Source organism: Alexandromys fortis, unplaced genomic scaffold (assembly GCF_014885135.2).
Source record: "Alexandromys fortis isolate MF-2015 unplaced genomic scaffold, M_Fortis_MF-2015_v1.1 scaffold_17, whole genome shotgun sequence".
NCBI classification, from domain to species: Eukaryota; Metazoa; Chordata; class Mammalia; order Rodentia; family Cricetidae; genus Alexandromys; species Alexandromys fortis.
The window spans coordinates 14,571,415-14,585,003 of record NW_026067896.1 but is presented as its reverse complement, the minus strand read 5'-3'; the positions used below and the strand labels follow the sequence as shown (position 1 = coordinate 14,585,003).

The 13,589-nt window shown below is 48.4% G+C and overlaps 2 protein-coding genes across 11 annotated transcripts in view; one reads left to right on the top strand and one right to left on the bottom strand.

Moving 5' to 3' along the window:
* Window positions 1-13,589, bottom strand: part of Arhgap26 (Rho GTPase activating protein 26) — a 1,368,274-nt gene that overhangs the window by 527,130 nt on the left and 827,555 nt on the right. The window lies entirely within an intron of this gene.
* Fgf1 (fibroblast growth factor 1) overlaps window positions 1-13,589 on the top strand; it is a 96,437-nt gene that overhangs the window by 76,923 nt on the left and 5,925 nt on the right. For all 10 annotated transcript variants that reach the window (XM_050161565.1, XM_050161551.1, XM_050161522.1 and 7 more), the window contains 2 exons: window positions 1,278-1,479; window positions 12,905-13,008. In XM_050161565.1, the coding sequence (XP_050017522.1) occupies window positions 1,311-1,479; window positions 12,905-13,008 (273 nt within the window). In that variant the 5' untranslated portion in view covers window positions 1,278-1,310. The remainder of the gene's footprint in view (window positions 1-1,277; window positions 1,480-12,904; window positions 13,009-13,589) is intronic.

Here is a 13,589-nt window from a genome sequence, read left to right as displayed (position 1 = left end):
ATGATCATTGTTGCTATAAAACAATTTCATTTTATAATACATACATGTATACACATACATGCACACACATATATGATTCAAATCCGGGCAGTGGTATCGTATGTCTTTAATCTCAGCTCTTGGGAGGCAGAAGCAGGTGGATCTCTGTGAGTTCAAGGCCAGTCTGGTCTACAGAGCTAGTTCCAGAACAGTCAGAGCTACACAAAAAAACCTTGTCTCAAAAGAACAAAAATAAACAACTTTCACTGCCTTTGTAGTTATTAGAACTTTCTTTTTCTAAACGGTTGGGCAAATGTATGGCTCAAAATTCTGACTTTCATTGGTTTTGTTTTCAAATCCCCAGTGTCAATGCTTGATACATTTTACACTAGTAGGAATTTCCATAGAGTGGATATATATAGTGTCAGAGGTTTATAAAATATTATTGTAGGCTCTGTGTTGTAAGTGCATCTCATATTAGGAAATAATTAAGATGAAGATGGTCTGGGTAAAGGACAGACCTGATGAAAATGTGTGATAAGAGGGTCTTGTGGAAGACTATGAAACCAGGGGCCAGACAGCTGTCAAGATGCTGTCTCAGAAAGTGTCCTGGCTGCAGTACTTGCTCTTTAAAAATGCCCAGGCCCCTCTCTCTGCCTTCATCGCTTCCTCCAGCAAATTTAGAAGGTCGCCATATATTGACCCCTTGTTACCTCTGCTGTACCCGGGGCTCACAGGTGCCCTTTGGCCCAGGCCATCTCTGCCCTCTGCCCTCCTCTGGCTTGGCAGTACCTAGTCAAAACATTGTGAGGGTGGAAGGCAGAACCTCAGCCCCGCCCTCTTTGCTTGTGTGGGTTTCAGCCAGACCCGGGTGTTATTTTAGTACAACTTACAGTATTTAATTTGAGGATGTGTGTGGACTAGAAGGAGGGACCAGGACAATGTTTTTCCTATTGGCCAAATGATTAAATTTGAAGTTCTAAAAGAAAGAAAGAAAGAAAGAAAGAAAGAAAGAAAGAAAGAAAGGAAGGAAGGAAGGAAGGAAGGAAGGAAGGAAGGAAGGAAGGAAAGATCTAGCTTGTTGCAAAGTTGTATCCAATTTGGAAGAGAAAATTGTCTGGAAAATGTCTCCCAGGCAAGGGACCACCCCTCTTCTACCACCAGCCACCTCACAGGCCCATCCCCACCTTGGGTACCACCTGAGCAGTCTGTGGCCCTGCGTGGTCCTTCCCTTCCCGAATATGCCCACCATACCTTCACCGAAAGAACATTCTACAGGTGTGTTTCATTTCTTTCAGTCCTGAGAGTTCCGCCACCGTTGCTGCTGAGCCATGGCTGAAGGAGAAATCACCACCTTCACAGCCCTGACCGAGAGGTTTGATCTGCCTGCAGGAAACTACAAGAAACCCAAACTTCTCTACTGCAGCAATGGGGGCCACTTCTTGAGGATCCTTCCAGATGGGACAGTGGATGGGACAAGGGACAGAAGCGACCAGCACAGTAAGCAGCTGTCCAAATTGCACCCGCACTTTCCTGTGTCCCCCCCTAGTCCAGCATGGGAAGGCGATGAGACTGGGTACCGGTACCCACTCTCCGAGGCTCTGTGTGTAGGCAGAATGCATTCAGAAGTGAGATAACATACGTGGACATGTACAAAGGGGCTGGCTTTTGGAAGCCAGGGAACTATGGGCTAACACTTAGCTAATTATATCTTATTGCAAGCTTTTGAAGGACTCTCTGTGGACCTGAAATAACATTGGCTTTGGTTCAGTCATTACACACCCCCTCCCCAGGTTTCTATAAACTAACAAAAGATCAGCCCCCCCCCCCCAAGCCAGACAAGGGCCTGCTTGTCCACGACGGGAAGAACCCGATGGCTATGGACGGGAAATCCTGCACAAAGATATGGGCTCCATTTCAAGTTAACAGACTCTCCAGGTGATGTCTCCACCGGGCTTGATTTGAGCATCCCCCATCTCTAAGCACGGCCTAACACATCATAAATTATGCAGTTTTCCCTGCAGCGCCTTGTGCAGATGTGGCTGTGGTATGCAGGAGGGAAGGGGTCAAGTCATTCTCCAGACACTAATGGAGCCAGAGGTGGGAGCCACAGAGTGAGAGGCTGACAATTTCGGGCTTTCCCAGCAGCCTGGCTTTCCGACAATGTTGATAAATGGAGGTGTGGCTTAGGGAAAATAATCTTCCCGACCAGTACTGTCTAGCGCTGGTGTGTGTGTGTGTGTGTGTGTGTGTGTGTGTGTGTGTGTGTGTGATATTTAGTGTCTGCTTTCTACAAGATTCAGGGAGTCCCTGAGTACCACTAGGGTATTAGATGGTGTGGGGAAATCTGATCTGCTCCCTGCATAGAGGACTGGCAATCTCAAGAGTCAAACACATTGCAAGCCAAGACATACAGGAGAGCACAGGAGGGTGGAAGACTCGGGACTGACTTGAAAACGGGATGCACATGGCTGATGTCATGGCCTCTGTGTAATTATACCCGGTGTAGGCACCAGACTTCACAGACTCTGTGTGATGGCGGCTTCTGAGATGGCCCTCTGCTCAGTCTCAGATGCACATGTGACTGGGATGGGTGTTGGCATTGTCCCTTCTTCCCCAGAAAGCAGGGTGCTAGGGCTTGCAGTTGGGGCAGGCTCATGATTTGGGGATTTTGCTTTGATAACTTGTCTTCAATTGGTCCTCCTATATGTTTTAGTAGGTACCAGAACAAGCCAAAATAGAGATTCTAGAACATTAAAACTAAGCAAGTTTGGGCTGAGTCTGTAGCCCGGTTGATAGAGTGCTTGCCTAGCATAGGAGGCCTCGCCAAATACAAGCCGGATATGCCATTATACATCTCTAAACTCAGCACTCGGGAGGGGGAGGGGAGAATAAGCAAAAGCAAAGTCATCCTCCAGCTACACGGTTGGAGCTGGGCATAGAATAGAGACCCCCATCTCACAAATGAACTTAGACTTTATCTCATTATATCAGGCAGGTTATACAATTCATGTGTTCACCCACACAACCCAGGGGAACAAGCTTTAATTTCTCTGAGTTTTAAATGTTTGTAAACCCTATCAATTTCCTGCACTAATGGGGGATATTCTAGCCCCCAAGATCCAAATCAAAGGTGATGGCCATTGGCGACATGTTTCTTGAGGCTTGCCTGGTTCTTGCAAACCTTAAGCTTTGGGGGAACAAGAGGCTACAGTTACTGGATTTCTGGACAAATGTCATGTGCCTTCCCTTTGCTCATTTTGTCATTAGCCACATAGGATGTCTCTGGGTGCATAACACTGGGACAGCTTGTGGTGGCACCGAGCGACCGGCTTAAGCTGTCAGAAGCCCTGGGAATTCCGCATAGCTCAGTAGGAGAGCTGTAAGGAAGTGGGCACCCAAGGGATGCTGGGATATCTGCTGTGTGAACTTGAGCACACTCATGCTTTTCTGCTTAAAAAGAAACGAGAATACCAATTACAGGCTTCATGAGAGAGTTAAATGAAATAACACAGCAAACATTCTGGACACAGCGCCTGCCCGGCCCAGGGTAGCGGCCCAGTACATGCCAGCAGCCAGTGTTACTGTTAGCATCCTGCATCTCTAGACTTGCTGCAGCGTATGGACGTGCAATGGGAGACTAAGGCGCTTCTTCAGACCCACGAAGGGCTAGAGTCTAGATTCGGCCTTCTCTGCCAACATTCAAAGCAGTTCTATGAGCTTACTGTTTGCTTACTCTGGAGCTAAGAAGAAGGGCCAAGGGGGCAGTGCTAAGATAAACAGGCAGCAATCTGCCCTGTACCGGTTGAAACCACAATGGACAATCCACCTGCCCTCTGCAGTCAGGGCCCTGGGATGTTGGTGTTCACGTCCTACTCTGCCACTTTCTAAGCAGACAATAAATAGTCTCTCTGTTTTGCATGAAATACTCTGCTAAAGATGCCAATGATTCTTCTAATCCCCGATATCCGCTGAGGTCCAATTTTGGGCAGACTTTTAATCTCATTGAGACTCAGCTTCCTCCTCCTGGAATGGGAGTGCTGGTCTCACTCCTCCTGGGCATGGGCCATCTCCCTGAGTGTGGATCTGTCGCCCTCTTCTGCCCAACGGTGGCACTGCCGCTTTGAACCTCGGGCCTCAGAGGCAGAGGCAGCTTTGGGCAGTTTGGAGTAGAAGCCCTGGAGACCCATCATGATCCACACACAATCTGCCACACGGTTTTTGTTTGTTTGTTTTCTTTTTGAGACAGGGTTTCTCTGTGTAGCCCTGACTGTCCTGGAACTCACTCTGTAGACCAGGCTGGTCTCGAACTCAGAGATCCACCTCCTTCTGCCTCTCGAGTGCTGGTGTTAAATAAAGGTCTGTGCCATCACAGCCCAGCTTAGAAGTTCTATTCTATAGCCATTGACCTGAGCATGATAGCCACCGCCGCACCCCAAAGTCTCTTGAAGAAAGAGGGCCCTTAAAAGTCAGTGAGATACTCAGGTAAATCATAAACCCCACAAGACAGAACTTGCCTCAGACCTCACAAGACAGAAGTTCATTCCTTTCATAGTGTCTCTTTGTCCTCAACGATTGACATGCTGTCACAAAGTTGGGAAATTATTCCGATTTGTCTGTCTTACCCTTCCTCGGGACAAACAGTTTCCAGGTATCTTACCCGTGGTTCCAGCCTCTGGTGGACACTGTGCACTGGCGGTCCCAAAATAGACTGAAGTAAAATGTCTCTACCAGATTCCTGTAGAGACGGGGTCAGGGCTTGTGCCTTCACCAAAGCTTGGGTCACAGCTCTGGGCAATGGTCCGTACATGATGCAAGTACTAGTTACAGTGTCATAGTAACCACGATAGAGACAGACAGACAGACAGTGAGGGAGGGCTACTGATTCTGGAGCCCCTGGGGATGCAGCTTGTGAAAAGAAAGCTTTTGATATCTGGGTGCCAGCCCTGAGAGACTGAGAGAGTCTAGGGAGAGCCACGGAGCAGGGGAGGTGGCCCGTTCGTGTTGAACACGGAGTAGGTAAAAGGTGTCACAGATCTGTGCCCCTCTCCTTGTGGCTACACTTCTGTGTTCACTCACGTGGTCGTGGACTGGACTTCTCCCCCGCAGGCCCCTAAAGACAAGGACTTTGTGTCTTGGTGGCCGACACTGTGACTTTGCCCGGCACTTGGCTCAGTGTCCAGTAAACATTAATTTGATGAGTGGCTGACTTGTATTGTTGGCAGATAAATTTAAACCCAACAATATCCCAAGAAATACCTGTCAAGCACTGGCACATGCCAGGCCCTGCACAGATGGTCATTTCCACCTGCAATCCTCTGTGGTCACTAGTCACCATCACGCTGACTGGCCCCTCACAGGGACAGCTTGTGGAGCCTAAGTTCCTCTGTTCTAATAGAATTATCTGAGGATCCCACCACCACCCTGATAAGACAGCATTTCCACCCACAAACTAAATACATTGGCATGTTCAGCCTATCACGTGGCTTAGACAGGCAAAAGGAGGTTGACGTCCCCTGACTGTGTTTACTGAATCTGTGACATTTTGTGGTAGTTACTTTTCCTCTATGCGCCTAGGTTTCCTTGTTTTAAAAACAAGAATCCCAACAGTTCTCTGCCTCTTAGGAAAGTCAGGCTGTGAAAGGTGATGTTTCTACACATGCCCAGCACACTGCCAGGCCCCTCAATGTTCAAACAGTGCCATTCTCCAAGGTCACCATCGTCCCCCTTCGCAGGCTCGCTGCCTCCTCATCTAACCTAGCTGATAGCTGGCCATTAAATGTTAAGCTCGTTCACAGAACTGCTGGTGACTCCATCCCAGCTTCCCCGAGACTGTCTAGCTGGAGCTCCTGAGACCTGGCATAGAGTCACAGCTTCCCAGGCCCTAGCCCAGCACGCCCTTCCCATCTAACTTCCCCTGGACAGAGACACTGGAGCAAAGGCAAAGAGTCCTATGCCTGTCTGCTCTTCCTGCTAGAGTTTCCTCTCTGGAGAAGGTATGTCGGGGCTTATGCTTCCATAAAGTCAGCAGCTGGAACGGCAGCTAGAGAGGAATGGCACACTCCCTCCTAAGCATCCCTAATTTTCAGCCTCCTTGTGGAGCCTACAGCCCCTAGCCTCCCCAGCACGTAGGAAGGAGGCTGTGTCGGGGGAGGATCCTCGGCACCACTCACCACACAGATGGAAATGTTCTTCAGCAGAGTGTGTGCCAATCAAATATTTATAAATCTAGCCACATCCTAAAGGCACCAGGGGAGCTTGCTAGTCCAAAGGATCTTACTGCACTGACCTGGATCCAGGCAGACCACACTGCAGTGCACTGTTTGGGGGCAGTCCAGACTTCCGCTGTCTGGTCTGATGGGACTCCACATTTAATGGTAAAGGCTTTCTATCCCCCACCAGCTTGGGCTGCAAGTCTGGACAGCTTCCCAAACAACCGCGTTGGGGAGGTCTGGGCCCTGCTGCCATAGCCAGAGAGAGGGGCAGGGCTACAGAGAGCAATGTCCTCCCAACAGGATGCTCCTGCCTGCCATATGTGCTATATCAGCCTCTTAGGTCCCCAAGTCTAATTCAAGACCTTTCGCTTGATTAAGGAGATTTTTCTAGAGAAACTACAATACACACACACACACACACACACACACACACACACGTGTGAGAGAGTCTATCTTCAAACTAAATAAAATGTTTTCTGGCCTTTTTTTCCCAGATGTTAAAAGATAAGACACCTTTACGAATGTTCGCAAAAGTCTTTTCCATATGTATGCATGCACACGCACGCGTGCACACACACACACACACATTTAAAACCGCTGGAATTTTCCCCCTCTAGTCCGTTTTTCCCCTCTTCTGTCTTTAATGCTTTGCAAAGACTGGTTTGTGGTTACACTTTAATTATAAACCCACCGACATAAAACAACCTGGCTGAGTTCTGAATGAGGCTGACCTCACTTTGAGTAAACACAACCAAGGACGGGAAGTCTCCAACCCAGAATAAACTGGGCACGTAATCTCTGTGGCCTCTCTCTGGGCAGCAGGCATAAAAAGGGCAGGCCATGCCACACACAGGCAAGGCCCTCCCCTTTGGCTTCCCAGTCCAAGATACCAGCTGTCATCTTTGCTATAAAAAATCCCTAGTGCAGGACTAGGGTGGACATGGGGTGTGGGCCCCAGAGATCACTGCTCTTGGCACTAGCCATCTTGGATTCTTTTCCTTCCTTTCTGCTCTAGAAAGTAAGGAATCGAAGCGCCTCTCCATGAACAAGCTACTGTTATGACCTCATGGAAGGTTCTGGTCACAGAAAAGAAAGCAGATGCCAGCTAACTCCTTAGGCACAAGGCACAAGTACCCAGGTATAGGCTGGTGGAGCCCCTGAAAAGTTCTGGGTTCCTCATCAGGAAGGGGCATGAGCATACAGAGACCACAGGTGATGAACAGTGAGCACGGAACATGGCAACGTGAGCCACTAAGGTGATTTTGTACATTTCAGGCTGATATTTATGATTTGTATCCTCAAACCAGAACCCAGCATCCAGGCTTAGCACAAACGAGGTCCTGGGTTCAATGCCTGGCACCAAAACCAGAAACAAACAAACAAACAAACAAAAAACCAAAAAACACATGAAAATACAACCCTGGATTCTACCAGGACATTTATGGTTACAGATCCACCAACTAGCTAGAGATGGTGTCTCATGCTTTCTATTCCAGTACTTGGGAGCCTGAGGCAGGAGAATCACTGCAAATACCAGATCAGCCTGAACTACAGAGTGATAGATTGTCACTTAGAAAAAAAAATCTTACCACACAAGCCTTTCCCAAGACGCTTCAAGGCAATTTTTATAAGGCTCTGAATTTTCTATCGACCACTAGAGTATCTTTAGAAAATTGTTTCCTGTTCTGCTAAATCAAAATTTGCTGTCTCCATTTCAGACCTGGGCTAAAGGGAGTCTTCAACTAGCTACTGACTTTGTTTTTCATTAACAAACAACTTGGAATGCCCAGGGCTGCTGCTCTTCCTGTTCATAGACATCAGGGTCTCCCTCCCACTGAGGGTGTTATTCTCTGCTCAGGGTGCTCACCTGGTAGAGGGTGCCGGATATGGAGAAGTCGGGGCTTTTGGGACCTTCCATCCCATCCTGCACCCCTACCTCTAGTAGTTCTGGGTCTGAAGGATGCTCCCCTCATGGATCCTTGTGTTCAAGCCTGAGCTGAGTCAAGGACCCACCTCAGAGGTCACCAGGAGCAAGAATTGAGTCTTGGAGCCAGCAAGACAGCTTGGCGGGTAAAGCACCCGCTTGCAAGTCTAAAACCTGAGACTGTTTTTCAGAGAGGCCATGTAAAGGTTTTGGAAGGAGAGAACTCTGTCCAAAAGCTTCACACATACATCATAGCTCGCATACAACCTTCCACAGACACTTCCTATACACACAATGAGGAAGGAAGAAGGGACAGAAGAAGGAAGGACGGAGGGAGGGAGGGAGGAAAGAAGGGAGGGAGAGAAGAAGGGAGGAAAAAAGGGAAGGGATGAGGGTTTTGGGGAGCTCTGAGGGTCTGCCCATTGACAAGGAAGAGAACTTTAAAACATTCCCAGCCCTGGGAGGCAGGAGGAATTGTGGGAGATGGTGACTCTGATGAAAGTGATAGCTCACGAGTACGTAGTAAAGCACAAAAGCACACACTATAGACCGAAGACAAGCAAACACCATCAACCCAGAACCCAAAGATGGTTGCAGAACATTTTATAGAAACAGAACATGAGAATGAATCAGACCGTCTCTCTGTGGGTTCCCGGTCCTCTACCACCTTCTAAGGCTCCCCAGGGCAGCTGCTGGACACCCCTGACCGGTATCCAGGAAGTTTTACACACATCTGTTCATGCGCAATACACACGAGCTCACGCTTCTTACAAAGTTTCCAGTAAGGATTTACTTACTGCCCTGCAGTCCCTTGGCGGCTGGATGCCATCTCCTGCTTTTCTCTACAAGAGCAGAGGTGAGGAGATGACAGAGAGGAACAGAGCGACAGGGACAGGAGTGGAGCAGGTGTGATATTTAATTGTACTTTTACTCTTGTATCTACTTTTGCCTTCAAACAAGGGGCCTTTGTTAGTGAGCTGCTGAGTCATAGGTTTGTGTGTCTGTCACCCTAGTGCTGTGTAAGTCCTGGATGCATGAACCCCCTCTGGCAATGAGCACAGATTTCAGCACACCTGGGTGGGTGGGGGGTGGGGACACTGGGCTTCCAACCCTTTTCCCTGTCATGTTGCTACAGGATGGAAGCTGCTTGCTGTGTAGCCAGCTCCTGCCTCTTTCTGAGGTCACACTTCCTCTTCCTTTGAGTGTTCCCCACAGCCAGCAGCTAAGAGGGTGTAGGTCTGCACAACTAGTATGGAGTCCCGTTCCACCCCACCTCCCCCCCAAGAGAATTGGGCAGCCAGTCGGGGACGTGAGCTGTGTAGGCTGGGCGTTGTGCCTTCCTGCCAGCCGAGCTCACAGAAATACATGTGTAGGAAACACAGCCAGAAAGAAACCCAGCGAAAATGAGCTACGAAACTTGGACATCCTGGAGAAATAATATTTAGAGAGGAAACTTCTGAGCCGACTCTCACCGGCACACCAACCAGCCCTGGCGGAGGTCTGAGGTCACGTTCTAGGCAGGCCCCAGCTCTTGTTTACCTTGGTGAGACCTTTCCGAGGCCTGGCTGGGATTCCATGTGAGGAAGAACTTGCCCTCACCCAGCCCTGCAGCAAGAGACAGAGCCAAGGTGTTAAATGCTTTAAAAACAAACAAACAAACAAACAAACAAACCTTCCGAGGGGAGTTTGGTGGAGCAAGCCTGTAATTCTAGAAGCTGGGCAACAGAGGCAAGAAGATTGAAAGTTTGAGGTCATCCTTGGCTACGTAGCAAGTTTGAGGCCAGCCTGGGCTACATGGAGCCCTATCTAAAAAAAAAAAAAAAAAAAAAAAAAAAAAAAAAAAAAAAAAAAAAAAAAAAAAAACCTAATTTAGCGTGGGATCCTGGGCTTGAACTCAGGTTGGTAGTCTGCAAGGCAGAAGTTTTTAACCACTAAGCCATCTCATGGCCCTTACAACTTTTCTTCATGGGGTTGTACGAACATCTCTATTTTTTTTTTTTTTTTTTTTTTTTTTTGGTTTTTCGAGACAGGGTTTCTCTGTGGCTTTGGAGCCTGTCCTGGAACTAGCTCTGTAGACCAGGCTGGTCTCGAACTCACCATCTATTATTTTTGATTTTCAAGAAAGAATCTCCCAGACTCCTAACCATGATCCTTGCATATCTACCCCAGCCCCTGTTCAGGCCTTGGGCCCCACTAATTTCCTCACTGTATTTACGTATTTGCTTATTCTGGGCTTTTCGTGCAACTGCAATCACAGACTTCCCTATGTCACAGCATGCACTGCGGCTGTGCTCTTTTACCATGCCCTTCTGTTCCCAGAGCATCACGGTCATACGTAGCCACCCGCTTCACAGACAGGTAGATCTGGAGAGAACTGGATAGACATGGAACCTAACACCCACCAAGACAGATTAAGTAGCCTGGCCAGGGTCACCCCACTAGTTGGAGGCACAGTCCAGCCTCAAGTCTCATATCTCTTATCTTGGCCTCGTTAATTCCAGAGAATGTGTTGGGAACACAACTCAAAAACCATAGCTTGTTGAGGGTGGCTTGGCAGAACCATTTCTGCCAACATTAGCCTATAATGACTTTCACGCACGCGCGCGCGCGCACACACACACACACACACACACACGAACTGAACGTTACACAGGTATAGCAGAGTGAGCAAGTGACTACTCTGAGAGGCTGGAGAGAGCAGCTCCTAGATGTTCTTAGGCCTACTCTCTCATGACCAGATTTTCAGAGATGACCAGAGTTAGGGAGCCCAGCAGGAATGGAAGTTGATAGCTCCCAGCTCCCTTCCTGTAATTTCAACTGTCTCTGTTCACCACAGGAAGTTGGGGGAAGTCTTGAGTCTCTACAGCAGACTTCCGAGGATGGAGAGAAACATCTTCTAGAGGTGATGTTACTCTGTGTCACTCCTGTGTGAATTGTAGGATGAGGAAAGCACAGGGGAAGGGGAAGCAGCAGCACATCTGTCAGGATGTGGTCAACGGTCAGAGTACAGATAGCTACAAAATGGAGCCCAAGTCAACTAGCAAAATGAACACGCAAGAGGGTAGAGAGATGGTTCAGCAATTAAGACCACTGGCTGCGCACAGGACCTACCTGATTTCAGTTCCCAGCACCCACATAACAGCTCACAACTGTCTGTAAATTCAGTCCCAGAGGCTCTGAATCTATCTTCTGGCCTCCACGAGCACTGCACACAAGTGGTACACACACACACACACACACACACACACACACACACACACGTGCAATGTAAACCTCCCAAAAGCAACTTCTTTCATCTCTGACAGCTGTTAAGAAAAACCAGGGGTGGAGAACTGTGTGAAGAGAACACTAACTCTGTCGCAGAGGGGAGTCTATGTGGTTGGCAGTCGCGCACATGCTCTCTCGAGAAAAGCACACATGCGCCATCTCTAGGAGTGGCCTTCTGTGTGCTTCCATCTCCCAGGATGAAGCTTATGTGCACGAAGGGAGGGCCAGGAGCTCAGCCACTGAAGCTGCACATCCATCGCCGTACTGAAGGAGGGGACAGAGGGGTCTAAGTGGACCCATAGAGAAATTTGTCAAGTCCAGTGCCCTCCGACCCAGCCCTGTTTATGGGGCTGCCGTCCTGGTCCTGATTTCATTATGAGGAGAAGTGCAGTGAAACTCCACATACCTCTTAACTATATTTTCCTGTCATAATCCTGACCCCTGCCTAGGCCATGGCCACCGCTAATCTACTTTCTAGACGTACTCACTTTTGGCCATCTCACGCCAAGTCAGAATGACAGTTGTGACAGTCTAGAGACTAAAGAAATTGTCCAAAGGAGTCCAACATTAATTCTGTCTCCCAAGGATAACCATTAACGCACTTCCCTTCAGAGGTCAACAAGCAAAATAACAATTATCCATTGGGTATTAGCCCCTGAGATACGTCCATCACTACCCAAAGCCCCTTGGGAGGACCAACCAGAACACATGGTGATAGGTGTCTTAAGCGACTTGGGATCCTTGCCTTCAGTCGTAAGGTTTCTTAGCATGGGTCCCAGGCCCTTTAGGGTGCTCTCTGCATCGGAGGATATTTTGCACATGCTTGGCCGCTGCCCACTAAAGCCAATGTCCTTCTCCATCCCCTCCAGCTGCAATGACACAGACTTTTCCAGGCATCCCTTGTGGAAGAAAATGACCCCCAGTTGAAAACATTGCTTTTGTCCCGTCCCTGCATTTATGGGCAAATGGGTAACTCCTTCCTCTCTGTCAGGGCCCCATCTGGGATGTCTTGGGAGTGGAGGGGTTTACTAAATTTCACTGTGGGTGAGTCCTGACTCCCTTGAATTTGCTCCTCTCTAGGAAAAGGACAGTTTCTGGGTTTAAAATATTAATGATCCGCCAACATGTCACTCTCTGCCTTGAAAGTGCGTCCCTATTCAGGGTGACAGCTAAAACTGTTGCCACTGCCTGTTCTACAGTACTCCGAGAACTAGTACTAGCTGAGCGGAACCAGGGAAACCAGTATCATCTCTCCCTGTAACTATTTCCCCTTAGGTGACAGAGGGAGAGGGCAGAGGAGCTGGGCAGGCATGCACAGGGCATATGGGCTGTCTCTCCTAGTCGCAGGAATGTCACTCCTTGTGAACAGAAAGGAAAGGGAACTACTGTTTGGATTCACCGAAGGGCTCGTCCTCCGCTACAGAATGAATGAGCAGAATTTTCCATGGCCGACTGTTCTGGCTGCGGGGCGACTGGCAAAAGTGTTTGTTGACTTTTGCTCGTGTTATTTTCATTCCAGTTCAGCTGCAGCTGAGTGCGGAAAGCGCGGGCGAAGTGTATATAAAGGGTACGGAGACTGGCCAGTACTTGGCCATGGACACGGACGGGCTTTTATACGGCTCAGTAAGTATGAGGCCGACGCCTGCAGACTCAGCCAAGGCTTGAGGTTTCCAGAGGTCTTGTTACGTGGGAGATGCAAATGAAAGACCATCAGTTAGTCTTTGTTTGTTATTTTTTCCAGTGTGATTCCCACCCTCCACCTTGCTCTATTTTAGGCATGAACATAAAAGAGTTTCTTGTGGTATTCTCTCAAAATACTCCAATTATTGCACAGAGAAGAAATGATGGTTGGTGGTTTGCTAACTTGTTGGGCACTCCTTCCAGAATGCCTAATCCTACTCTATTCATTCAGTCCAAAAGTGTCCCTGAGTTGAGTGAGAGCTATGTGTGTCTCTTAATGTCCTGCCTGTTTGGGGGCAGGGGAAGTACACATGTGTGCACATAAGCACTGAGGGCCAGAGAACAACCTTGGGGTCAGTCCTCAACAGGGTCCCTCACTAGCCTGGAACTTGCCATGTAGACTAAGCTGGCTTGCTAGAAAATGCCAGGGAGAAAGAAAGAAAGAAAGAAAGAAAGAAAGAAAGAAAGAAAGAAAGAAAGAAAGAAAGAAAGAAAGAAAGAAAGAAAGAAAGAAAGAAAAGAAA